The following is a 12,615-nucleotide window of genomic DNA, read 5'->3' on the forward strand; positions in this document are numbered from 1 at the left end:
ATAGGCCCTATCTGAACTGTGCATTTAGCTATTGAATTCATAGAGAGGCAAAGGTTTACTTGTTTTTGCAACCCAGAAACATTCCACAATGTTTTGATTAACTAACGTAAGAACTTCAGAGCCAAAATTATCTTACATATATTGGAAAAGTATTCCACCTTTCCCCCAACATGTAATCAATCATTTAAGTGTTATTTTGTAAGATCCTGAATTCAAGGTAATGTTTGGACATTTACACCAGAGAATAGAAGCCCAACTTACCAAGAGAATGTTTAACTCAATTTGACTATGTTGTTTGCTTGATGCTTGTCTAAATCTAAGCTGAGTCAATAAAACTTTGTCCACTGAGACACAGAGCTTTCAGCACACAAGCTGTCTGTCTCAAAATGGGGTCTTGCAAAGATATCTTTGTGTTACTTTTATTTCTCTACACAGGTAAGGTTCCTTCTACATTACTTTTTAAAGAAAACTGAGATTATGGGAAAAGGTTTCAGAAATAGCTTGCTATCTTCAAATCAACATAATATGCTGTATTTATCCTCTAGACCTGAAATAGGATGAGCCCAAGTAAAATCTTGAAGTGTAGTGTCCTTATATGTTAAAGATTTGATAATTAGATCTTGATTTATCAAAAGTTATACTGTAATGACTTCTGATTTTTCAAATGCTGTGCAATCCCACAACTAAAACCATTGGCAAAAAAAATCTTTGGTCACATTTAATGAAAAATTGGATTTATTCATTTTTTACTGGGACTTGCTTAACTTCAGGCATTTTGGGTTTTCAAAATTGACCTATATTTTTCGACTGAATGATTTAGGTAGCATATATATTAGTGTCTCTAGTGAAACATGTTTTTATTTTACATTTGTTATTAACCCACCACCCGCTATTATCTTCCTACAAACAGCTCAGGGCGGCGCATGTTTTTTTTAGACTGTCTGCCATCCAGGTAACATTCAGGGCCAGATATGCTTAGCTTTTGCTATAGGGCTGCTTCATATTCCACCACATAATTCTCTGGTTAGTGTTATATTGGTACTATAGTCAAAACTAGAAAGGGTGACAAACTACTTTGTCCCATGATGTTGTAATACTTTCAGAAGTATTTTCTAGCTTCCACCAAAGGGCAACAGCTTCTTAAGAATGAAACTCAAACTATTTATTTTTGGATATCACACAGCTGAAGTCTAGGGTGACCATATGAAAAGGAGGACAGGGCTCCTGTATCTTTAAAGTTGTATAAAAAGGGAATTTCAGCAAGTGTCATTTGAATGCATGTAGCAGCTGGTGAAATTTTGTCTTCATCATAAGAGTTAAAGCTGCAGGAGTCCTGCCCTCTTGACCAGATACAAAAGAGAGGAGGGCTCCTGCACCTTTAACTATTGCTATGAAAAGGAAATTTCACCAGATGCTGTCTGCATACAAATGACACCTGCTGAAAATCCTTTTTCTCTACAACTATTAAAGCTACAGGAGCCCTGTCCTCCTTTTCATATGGTCACCCTACTGAAGTCTAGATACTGCAACTACAGTAACTCAGCCACCACCATTTTAACACCCACATGGGACTTCTTCTTGCCACACTCTATCAGGAGGCAGGTGGCCATTTGTCCAAATATTAATTGTGTGGCAATGCTTAATTGGGTCCAGTTGGTGAAAGGAAGAGGACAGGCACAGCCAGAAGAATAAATTGGCCACAACTTTATTGAATTATATCCCACCTTTTCCCCAGTACTGGGACTCAAGATGGTTTACAAGATTAAAACATGTACAATTAAAACAAATAAATATAAATTTACACAAGTTAAAATAGAATTAAACCTGCAGTAAAATTAAAAACATGATATATATTTTTATTTTTTTAAAAAAAAACAGTGATAGATTAAAAGGAGAGACAAAAATCCAATACATTAATACAGGTCCAGAGTAGTTCCAAAAGCCTGCTGGAACAATTTTTGTTGTTGTTGTTGTTGCCTGCCTCCAAAACTGTAGCTCAGAGGGAGCCAGCCTAGCCTCCCTGGGAAGAGAGTTCCAGAGCCTTGGAGCAGCCACGGAGAAGGCCCTCTCCCACAGACCCATCAGGGGTGCCTGGGATGTTGGTGTGACTGAGAGAAAGGCCTCCCCAGAAGATCTCCGAGCATGGGCAGGCTCATATGGTAGCAGCATAGGTCATGGATCCTGCCATCAGTCAGCCTGCCTGCTGTCTTATTTCCCCTTTGGGGCCCACATGGCAGGAGCGTTAGTGGTGGATAACAGGGCTAGGGGCACACTATAGCATGGACTGCTAATGTGTGCTCTTTTCCACCACTCTGGACGTGACCAGCTTGCAGTACCCATGGCGATCTGGTCTTGGTGCTACATCCCTGAGATCCCTTATGAGAGTCCACACCATCAGAGAGCAGGGAGCTCAAACCTGCTACCCCTCACCAGTGGATCCAGCCCAATGCCTATCACACCTACATGGTTGTGGCAAATATTAAAAAATGAAGAATCCACAAAGAATTTACTGATAGTGCAGATCAACTTATTTACAATGGAATTAATCTTGTAATGGGGATCCGGGGGGGGGGGGGATGGGACGGGACCCTACACCACCTTTGCTAACTGGTATGCAGGTAAAATTCCTTCCCAGCCCCATTAACTGGAGTCCACTTCTGGCACTACAAGACACCTTGCTGCCTTGCATGAGTGGAAGCTTCATCCCACCAGCCTTATATTGTGCTGTTGCAGAGAAATCTACACAAAAGACTCAAATGATGGTGACATTATAGTCTGCGTTATGTGCAAAGGACTCTGATGACATTGACTATGTCCTGCTGTGATTGTGGTTCTCCCCCCTCCCCTTAAAGTGAAATATTTTCCTGCGGAGAAAGTCTGCTTCTTCCGGGCATGCGAAAACTCATCACTCAAATTTCAACATGTGTTTTCATCCATCATTTCCAATGCGCTGTACTGTGGGCATGTTTTCAAGGGGCGGTATTGCTGATGAAGGAGAGGGGTGTGCAAATTCAAATCCTTTCCTCCTCCTGCTTCTGAACTCCCCCGCTCCCTCCTGGCAGGGAAACAGGAGCAGCTAAATTCCCCAGTTGAACTAGCAAAAAGCAGCAAGGGAGGAAAGGAAGGTGAGTGGAGAGAGACTCTTTAGATCTGTATTTTTTTAACTGCAGAGGAACACCTTGTTCCTCTGTAGGTGCTGAGGTGCTCTTCAAATGCTGGTCAGTTTCATCCAACTGTCTTGTCAGTTTCAAGCAAAGTCCTTTGGCTGCTTCTGAATCTCTCTCTGTGTGTGTGTGTGTGTGTGTGTGTGTGTGTGTGTGTGTTTGTGTGTGTGTGTGTGTGTGTGTGTGTGTGTGTGTGTGTGTGTGTGTCCCTGTCCCTCCTTTTCCATCCTACTTTGTGTTGCTTTTGTTCTTATTTGAACAGGAGTTGGTGGGGGAAGGACACAGATCTTCCATTCCTTTGAGCATGTGAAGCTGAGTGGGGGATGGCAGGAGACAGGGGGAAGCAGAGATGGAAATGTTCTCCATGGGGGGGGGGGGGAATCCTGCATCTTCCCACCTTTTTTTTTTCTTTTTTTTTAACAATGGGGGGGGTCCAGTTTTTATTGGGAGCTCCCACATGAGAAAGGATGGCTTAATCCTCTCACTAACTGTGATTTGCCTTTCAATTTCTCTGTCATTGGAGGTCCTGGCGCTGCATTTGAAGTCTCCTCCTCCGTACACTGGGAGTTGAGATGGCCACTTCCTACCTCGCTTCGCTCCCCCACCCAAGCCAGCCACCCTGTTCTTTTTCCTTTTTAAAGTTGCAAAAATTAAGACTGCAATCCGAGGGACTCTAATTTGGAAATGCATTCCGTTGAACTCAATGGGATTTATTTACTGAGTAAGCATGCAAAAGAGTTGACTGCAGTCTTACGTAACATTCTACTTTGGTGTTCACTAACAAGAGAAGCAAATCCCAATTCCTGTTATCTGAGGGGGAGTTGTCCCCACTTCAAACAACCAATAAACGGTAGGAGGAGGTACAAAGAAGATCTGGGGAGGTGGGGATAACAACATGTGTGAGTGAAACTCAACGGTTCTCCCCAACGTGCTACAGCAGAGGTGTAAGTTTACAAGTTTTCATGTGCTATATAAGCACTATATAAGCGAAATGAGATAATTTGAGGGTAAATCAGAAAAGCGTACGTGGGATGAGGCTTTTTGTGGGGAAGTCAGCGACTGCAATCCTGCAGCTGCATAGGAGGCTTCAGTCTAAATTGGAGTGAAACCAAAGGAGAGAGATCTCACTCTGGTGGGTTTGGCCCTTTAGCCCACCCCCAACAAGCCCACTGGATCACCGATTGGCTCATCAGTCCTCTCCATGTGAAGGCGCTGATGCTGCAGCTGTGCAGCCACTCCTTGCTAGCCCTTCTTCCTTTTGCTGCTAGCATGTGCACCCCACCCCCCACCCACAAACCATGACTTCCTGGTAAGAAGGGAACCTGGCTTCTCAGCTCACCAACAGTCAAGTTTGCATATTCTTTGCCATGCATCTTATTATTAAAGTTTTCATATGTGCAAAGGGTTCATTGGTTGGGCTTTCCCTGTTATATAAGTAGATTCCAGTTACAAAATTCCAATCACAGCATCTTTATCAATTCAAATCCTGAAGCCCATTATCATCAAGAACTGTAAGGATGTCTGGGGGTATGATCTGAAGGCACATGGTGCAACAACTTGCTGAATTTAAGCAGATTTAGGTCTTTTTGTTGGAGGTGATGTCAGTCACAATGTTGTTCGTTCATATCTATTTTATTCCAGGATAGTGCACACAGATAAGGTAGGTGCCTTTTGTGTGGATTTATGTCCCATTTATGGTAATGAACTATATACGAATTAATATTAATAAGATTTTATTGCTTGCAGCACAGTTGTACCCATTTTAACAAAGAAGGACTTGAGATCATTAAACGCTGTTAAATATGAAGCCAGAGAAACCCACTGTAGTGAAGATACCTGAATGTCTGTAGCTCTCCTCTGGATTAGAAAACCTAAATGGCTTATGTGGTGGTAGTTTGTTTTATTATTTATTTATTGCGTTCCTATACCGCCCAATAGCCGAAGCTATTTAAAAACTGTAGAGGATAAGCATGACGATGCATATTTGTTCACCTTGAATCTGGGTAACTATAACTAGTTAGATGTCCAACCTTGAGCGGCTATTTTAAAAACCAGACAATCAAGTCTTTTAAAATCTTAAATAATAATGTCCCACATATCTGAGTCTCTCTGTCCAACTTCTCCTGCTAAATTGCTTTGTCAGCATGGATTGAACTGGAAAGCTGAGAGGGAGAAAGATAGATTGTATTTGGAAAACTCCTCAGACGCCTCTTCCTCCTAGGGGCTACACAGGAAAATACTATTCCGTTGCCTGCTTTAGGAGCACAGGCACCTTTGTGACAGAAGGAGCCATTCCTGTCATCATCTCCCTCCTCAGAGTAGCAACCAACATACCTCACAATAAGAGAAGGAACAATTTTTTATTTATTATAAAATTTATAATCTGCTGTTCAAAAAATATTTTCTCTTAGGGTGCCTTATTTATTTTATTTATTTATTGCATTTATATCCCACCTTTTTTCCTTCAAGGAACCCAAGGTGGCATACATAATCCTCCTCCTCTCCATGTTATCCTCACAACAACAACCCTGTGAGGTGGGTTGGGCTGAGAGTCTGTGAGTGGCCCAAAGTCACCCAGTGGGTTTCCATGGCTGAGTGGGGACTAGAACCCAGGATCTCCTGACTCCCAGTCCAACACTTTAGCCACTACACCACACTGGATATATCAATAAAATGCAATCCCTAAAATATAAGGAGATTATGGCAGAGATGGCAAAACTGACTGCGATAATGAGAGAAAAATCAACAGCCACGTTTATATCGGAATGGGAACCTCTGATAGAATTTTTGCAAGAAACAGAGAGAAATTATGTATTTGTCTGTGGATTCAGTGTATGAGATGTAGTTAAGTTAGAAGAAAGATTTTTTTTTTGATTATTGTGTTAAATGTAATTAAGTAATGAGAGAACATAATTCACATTCATGATGTGTAGAAAGCCAAAAATACACCTCAACCTATGTGTTCTTTTTCCTCCCCCCCCCCCCCGGATGTCTGTATTTCATGTAATGTTTTTATGTAATGTTTTTATGTTAAGTATGTTAGCAAAACAATAAAAACATTCATTCATTCAATATAAGGAGATTAAAACTCCAAAATAAATAAAAGACACATAAGAGTCATTTCAGAAGGAAAAGGGCCTGGGGAAATAAGAAGGGTTTCACCTGACACCAGGAACAAACAAACAAAAACCAAAGTAGTGCCAAGCAGATGGTGGCTGTATCAAGAAGAGGACCTCCAAACAAGATCTTAAGATTTGGTCAGGCTTATATGAAGGCAGGCAAAACTTCAGGTACTTTAGTCCCAAGCTTTGGGAGACTGCCCTGCTTGAGTCTCTTATCAGTCACACTCTGGTAAGAGACATAGGACATCAGAGATCGTTTAATCTTCAAGGTAAAACATATATGTTAAGAGACATAGCCCTAGCGCAAGCTGAATAAGGAACGTAATGAGCCAGTGCTATAGAGAAACCTAGGTGTGTTTTATTAGCTACACGGTTTTCACTTCTTAATCTCGTTTTCTCACTTTCTTTTAGTTCAAGGAGATATACTGGATAACTATGTACAGACCAATGGAGCTTGGTTAATTGGTCTTAAAAAAAACACCTATAGAACTCGCAGTAAAGAAGAATGTGCTGAGAAATGTGAAGCTGAAACAGCATTTACCTGCAGGTAACTGGGGCAATGTTGCATCTTATGAAGAATGCCCAAATGTTCTCAGGTTCAATGATGACCTCAAATGTTTCTTAGACATAGGGGCTGTCTTCACGGAAGCATATTGGCAGTGCCTCCCTCTAAAACCTTGCGGTTTTCCTCTTCCACAGTGGTGTTGGGTAATCCTGACACTGAGGAGGGAGTGCAGCGTTTCTGACGACCATCCGGGTATCAGATATACCCCCGCCACACCTTATTCCTGGTGGAAGGTGACCAATCACTGGTCACCTTCCACCAGGGAACACCCACAGATTGGCCCCGCAGTGACATCAGATGGTGGAAGAGTCGTACTGACTTTGCTCCCATTGAAAAAGTCAGGGTAAGTCCCTGACTTTTTCAGTATGCAGCTTCATGGGAAAACCCCACAGTGGCTGCGCAGCTGCGGCTGCATTGTATAACTAGTGCGGCGCAGATTTGCATCCATCGCGGGGCTTTCCCCACATGAACAGCTTCATCCCATGTACCTGTTTCTTTCGAATTATCCCCTACAGCGCTAAGCTGCCATCGTTGTTGCTAGGTAAATCACACCCCGGGCGGCAGTGCTCCTAAGATCCTTTGCATACCAGGAAAAGGGTTTAAGGGGGGAAATGTAAAAAAAAAAATCATAAAAAATCAACGGATGGCCCAATCTGATTCAAATTTGGTATGCTTAAAGCTCTCCTTAATATCCATTACTGTGCCAATTTTGATGTCTTTATATTTAAAACGTATGCAGATGTAAGCATTTGTTTAATTTATACTTTAAACATATCAAATCCTCCTCCTGCACCCCCAGTGGCTGCTTGTTAAAACAACAAATGATTCGCTCCAAAACTAGTAGCAAAATCGGTCGGGTCTTTTGGCTTTATAGGACAATTAAAGCAGATGCAAGGGAGTACTTCACAGTCAAAGCAGATTATAAACTGGAAAACTTCAGAGTACTTCACAATAAAAGTAGATTATATACTGGAAAACTTCAGAGTCCTTTGCACACAATTCATAGTGATTACACAGTATAACACTGGTGTGATAAAGCTCACAGACATCTGCATATTGGGTTATAAGAAAAGTTAGACCTACTTAGAGTAGACCCATTCAAATGAATGGGACTTACTACTAATTTAAGTCCCATTCATTTCAATGGGTCTACTCTAAGTAGGACCAACATTGACTGCAACTCCAAGGCTGCAGCCCTAACTCCTATATTATCTTTCATAACAAGAGCAACTCCTGCCTTTTTGTAATTCATTACAAATGCCTTTCACTCAGGGCTGGCCCAAGTCACTTTGCTGTTTGAAGGTGAATTGCAAATGGTGCCCCCCAAACCACCGAAGTCAAGGTGCATAGTACCTAAAGCCAGCTGAGTTATTTTGGAACATGAGGTAAAAAATGCTGTAAGCACCTCTCTCCATCCATGGCAGTAGAAATGCAATAATAACTAACAATTTACTGCTCTTTATGGCACACAAAATCTGCTACCTGAGGCAATTGCATCACTATGCCTTGTGATAAGGCTGGAGCTGCTTTTAATGAGTGCATTCAGTACAATTTAAGACTGATGGGATAATTTTCTTGTCTCAAAAGTGTTTTTCAGTGCTATATGTCTTAATTATTGGAATTTAACTTGCTGTTGTATTGGGGTTGTATCCAATTAGCCCCTCCTGCCAACAGAATGGCTTCTGCCAGCGGAATAGGAAGGGGGAGATTTCCCCCTGCAGCCCCCCATGTGCCCTCAAGTCTGATCCACTACATTGGGGAATGGAGGCTATGGAGTGGTTGAGGAGGGAGGAGAGGAAAGAAAAGCCCCATTGCTCGATATTGGATTTTACCCACAGACCTGGTTCACACATAATGCCACCCCATACTATGGGTTGTTGAATTGTAGGTTGTGGCTGTGTGTAAACAGAGAGCTATGGGTTATTAACCACGAACAACCCATGTGGTTAACAAACCATAGCTCTCTGATTACATCTGGATTGATTGAACCATGGATTGTTGTTACATGAGAACCCCAAACCATGGGTTGTTCATGGGTTGTTTCACCAGGCTACAGACGAGGTAAGCAAAACTGGTTAAACACCACCACCATCCGCTCTATATGTCAGTACCACAGTGTTGCAAATGCATTTGGGATACAGGGAGGGAGCAGGTAAAGGGGATGCAAACCAAACAACCCAGAAATTGGCCAAGCAACCAGCAGTTTACTTGATCATCCGGTAGCCAAATCATTGTTTAACTCGGGTTAAACAATTCATGGATTAATTAAACCATGGATTGTCATTATCTGTGAAGCAAGTCACTATGTTTTATTTAAATTATACTTTATCTAGCATATGGTAGTTTTATATATTTTTAAAATGCTTTTTGTATTTAAAGTATTTTATGTATATTATTATATTGTAAGCCTCCTTGTGTGGGCTATGTCCCCAAAGGCAACATGTAAATAAATTTATAAATGAAATAAACACAAAAAACAAGATACATATTTCAAGAAAATTAATGTTCCTCTCACATCTTGCCATTTCAACAGATCTTTTATATTTGCCATCAAACAGCAAAAGTGTGATACCTTTCTTGACAACACCAAAACAACACTTGTGTTGAGAAGGGCAGATGTAATTCTCTTTGAAAAAAGAAGTAAGTATATAGACATGAATATTTATTTGTAGCACTTTATGTAGCATATTCATGAAAACTGCTATGGTTGCAGGTGGGGCAATTTGAAATATGTGGTAGGTACTTTTGTCAAAGGAACAACAGTTCCACCTCTGCTGGCTCCATTGTGTTTCTACAAATAACCCCAGAAATGAGATGAAATGCTTGTTTTTGGATTGAACAGGTCAATAGAGCCTTCTTGGAGCTCTGCTAATCTGCCCTATTCCAGAAACAAGCTTTTCTGCTCATTTTAGGTGATTTTTAGGCCGTTTCTACACCTGCCTTTTTCCACGGGATCATCCCTGTACATCCAAATGACACACAAGGGATCCCAGGAGCAAGCAGAGACGATCTCTCCATTTTCCTGGGATAATCCTTAGGTGTAGAAAGGGCCTTAAAGTTGCCAAAGCCCCAACCCCTAAGCAGTTCACAACATTAAAATAAAATATTAAAACAGTATAAAAACACTTCAAACTACAGTAAAGGAGCAGTAAAATGAAGTGGCATAATTAGTTTACTGATGGCCCAGGGAAAGCTTGGGTGAACAAGTGTATCTTTAGGAGGTTTTTAAAAGATACAACACTTTCTTCCCCTTGAACTACACGAGGGAACGTTTTCCAGATGGTAGGTGCCACTACAGAGAAGGGTACTTCATGGTGACCTTCCATTTGCTTCGGAAGGACCGGCAACACCTCCTCTGCTGATCTTAACGGTTGCCTGGGTAAGGGAAGGCGGTCTGCTAGGTATCCTGGTCCCAAGTTGTTTAGGGCTTTATATGACAGTAACATAACCTTATATGTGGCTCGATAGCTAATAGGCAGCCAGTGAAGTTCTTTGAACACAGGAGTTAGTGAGCATAGCTAGGTGTCCCACTGAACATCCCAGCTGCTGCAGTTTGTACTAGCTGCAGCTTCTGAAACATGCTTCTGAACCAATATAGTGGTTTCTAAGAATATAGAGGTTACCCATCTCTGAACTAGAATATGATAAAACAGTCTTCCTCAGCCTGATACCCTTCAGTTGTGTTGGACTACAACTCCAATCGTGTCTCCAGCAAGCCAGTCCAGCATATCTGGAGGGCACAAAATTGGGGGAGGCTACAGAGCACCCATAGTGCTAGTTCAACAGTTAAAAATTCACTGAACAGGTGTACTCATGTTGCCTTTGTCAATTCAGGATCTGGTCATGTAAATTGAGACCTGGAAATTTCATCCTCCTTTGAAGCTTGCCCCCAATACTGAGCTGGGGTTTCCTGGGAAGGAAGGAATGGCCAGCAAGAGAGCAGATGTCTTCTGCAGGAGGATGTTTAGCAATAACTTTCCCATTTGTTCCTTCACACTATTGTTAAGACTCAAAGTTAGAAGTTCAAATGCAGCGTTCGATGCAATATTGTCTAAACATAGTGGAACCAAATAAAAGCCCTGCTATGTGCATGCAGTCATTTGCCTATCTCTAAGTGTGCATGCTCAATTATGGCACATGAAAGTCTTTGAAGGGCTTTACTTGGTTCTGTAGTTTTTGGGAATTGCAATGCAAAAGACATTGCCAACATTTGTGTTCCATATCTCTCACATGAAACATAAATACTTTCCTTGCGTTCCTCCACACATAATAAAAGTAGACATGGTTTGCTACACTTGCGTCTCATGCAGTATTTTGTGCTGGCATCATACTGTGCTAAATTGAAAACAGCCAAAAGTGGTCTTTTGTGTGGTACATTTCTTATACATTTGGTATATTTACCCCTTTTCCTGGAATAACTAACATTAGTTAGCATAAGAAAAAAAATTGTTAGCATTATTTCACATGCATCTTTTGCTACAGAACTAAGTTCTGTTGAACCAAATTCAGAAAAGTGCTAATGTTTGCACTAATTAAGATCCTGCACACTGTTGACATGTAATCAAGGATAACCAGTAATTTGCTAATTCTCTTCCACTCCGTTAACATGCTGCAAACAGACTCTTACAGAAGTTTTTAATCTAGTTAATAGTAGGGTGACCATATTTTGGAAAACAAAAAGGAGGACAACATGGTCGGCCCCAAGGGGGCGTGTCCAGCACCAAGGGGGCGTGCCCACCCGAACATAGCCTTGGTCACATGTCTGATTTTACAGCACACATTTAAGACAAATCTCTTCTTCATAACATCTTAATGTTAAAATCACTGAAATAAAGAACAAGTGAGAGATTCAGTGTATCTGAAATTAACTTCACTCACTCCTACTTTTGTAGGTTTGCTGTACTTTGAAGCTTTTGCTATACTCTTTGTGTTACTTTATTTATTTATTTATTTATTTATTTATTTTATTACATTTATATACCGCCCCACAGCCGAAGCTCTCTGGGCGGTTTACAACAATTAAAAATAGTAAACATTAAAAGTATACAAAAATTTAAAAAACATAAAAACAGTATAAAAACAACAGTATAAAAAGTGTTACATTCTCCCCTTCCCTCAAATATTTTTTCTGACTGTATCTTCACTCATTGCATGCTGCTGTTGTTGTTAACAGGGTTTGCTACTGGCCCCAGATCTGTTTCAAATTTGGTATGGCTAAAGCTCTACCTAAAAGCTATCATGGTGCCAACTTTCAGCTCTTTATCTTTAAAAATGACAGTTTAAAAAAATAATAATTTTAAAACCTCATTTTTAAAAAAAATCCTAAAAAAATCAATGGATGAACGGATCTCTTTCAAATTTGGTGTGGCTAAAGCTCTACCTAAATCCTATCATGGTACAAAGTTTCATCACTTTATCTTTAAAAATGACGATTTTAAAAATAATAATTTTAAAACCTCAATTTTTAAAAAATTCCTAAAAAATCAATGGATGAACGAATCTGTTTCAAATTTGGTGTGGCTAAAGCTCTACCTAAATCCTATCATGGTACAAAGTTTCATCACTTTATCTTTAAAAATGACGATTTTAAAAATAATAATTTTAAAACCTTAATTTTTAAAAAATTCCTACAAAATCAGTGGATGAACAGATCTGTTTCAAATTTGGTATGACTAAAGCCCTTACTAAGAGCTACCATTGTGCCAAGTTTCATGTCTTTATCTTAAAAAATGACAGAGTTATAAGCATTTTTGTTAATTCCCAT

General features: G+C 40.4%; 1 protein-coding gene across 1 annotated transcript in view; it reads left to right on the plus strand.

Moving 5' to 3' along the window:
• The first annotated feature begins 326 nt into the window (after positions 1-326).
• Positions 327-12,615, plus strand: part of PLG (plasminogen) — a 38,934-nt gene continuing 26,645 nt past the window's right edge. Inside the window, exons 1-3 of the mRNA XM_063124469.1 lie at positions 327-435; positions 6,698-6,833; positions 9,385-9,491. Coding sequence (XP_062980539.1) covers positions 387-435; positions 6,698-6,833; positions 9,385-9,491 — 292 coding nt within the window. The 5' untranslated portion in view covers positions 327-386. The remainder of the gene's footprint in view (positions 436-6,697; positions 6,834-9,384; positions 9,492-12,615) is intronic.

This window comes from Elgaria multicarinata, chromosome 4, assembly GCF_023053635.1.
Source record: "Elgaria multicarinata webbii isolate HBS135686 ecotype San Diego chromosome 4, rElgMul1.1.pri, whole genome shotgun sequence".
NCBI classification, from domain to species: Eukaryota; Metazoa; Chordata; class Lepidosauria; order Squamata; family Anguidae; genus Elgaria; species Elgaria multicarinata.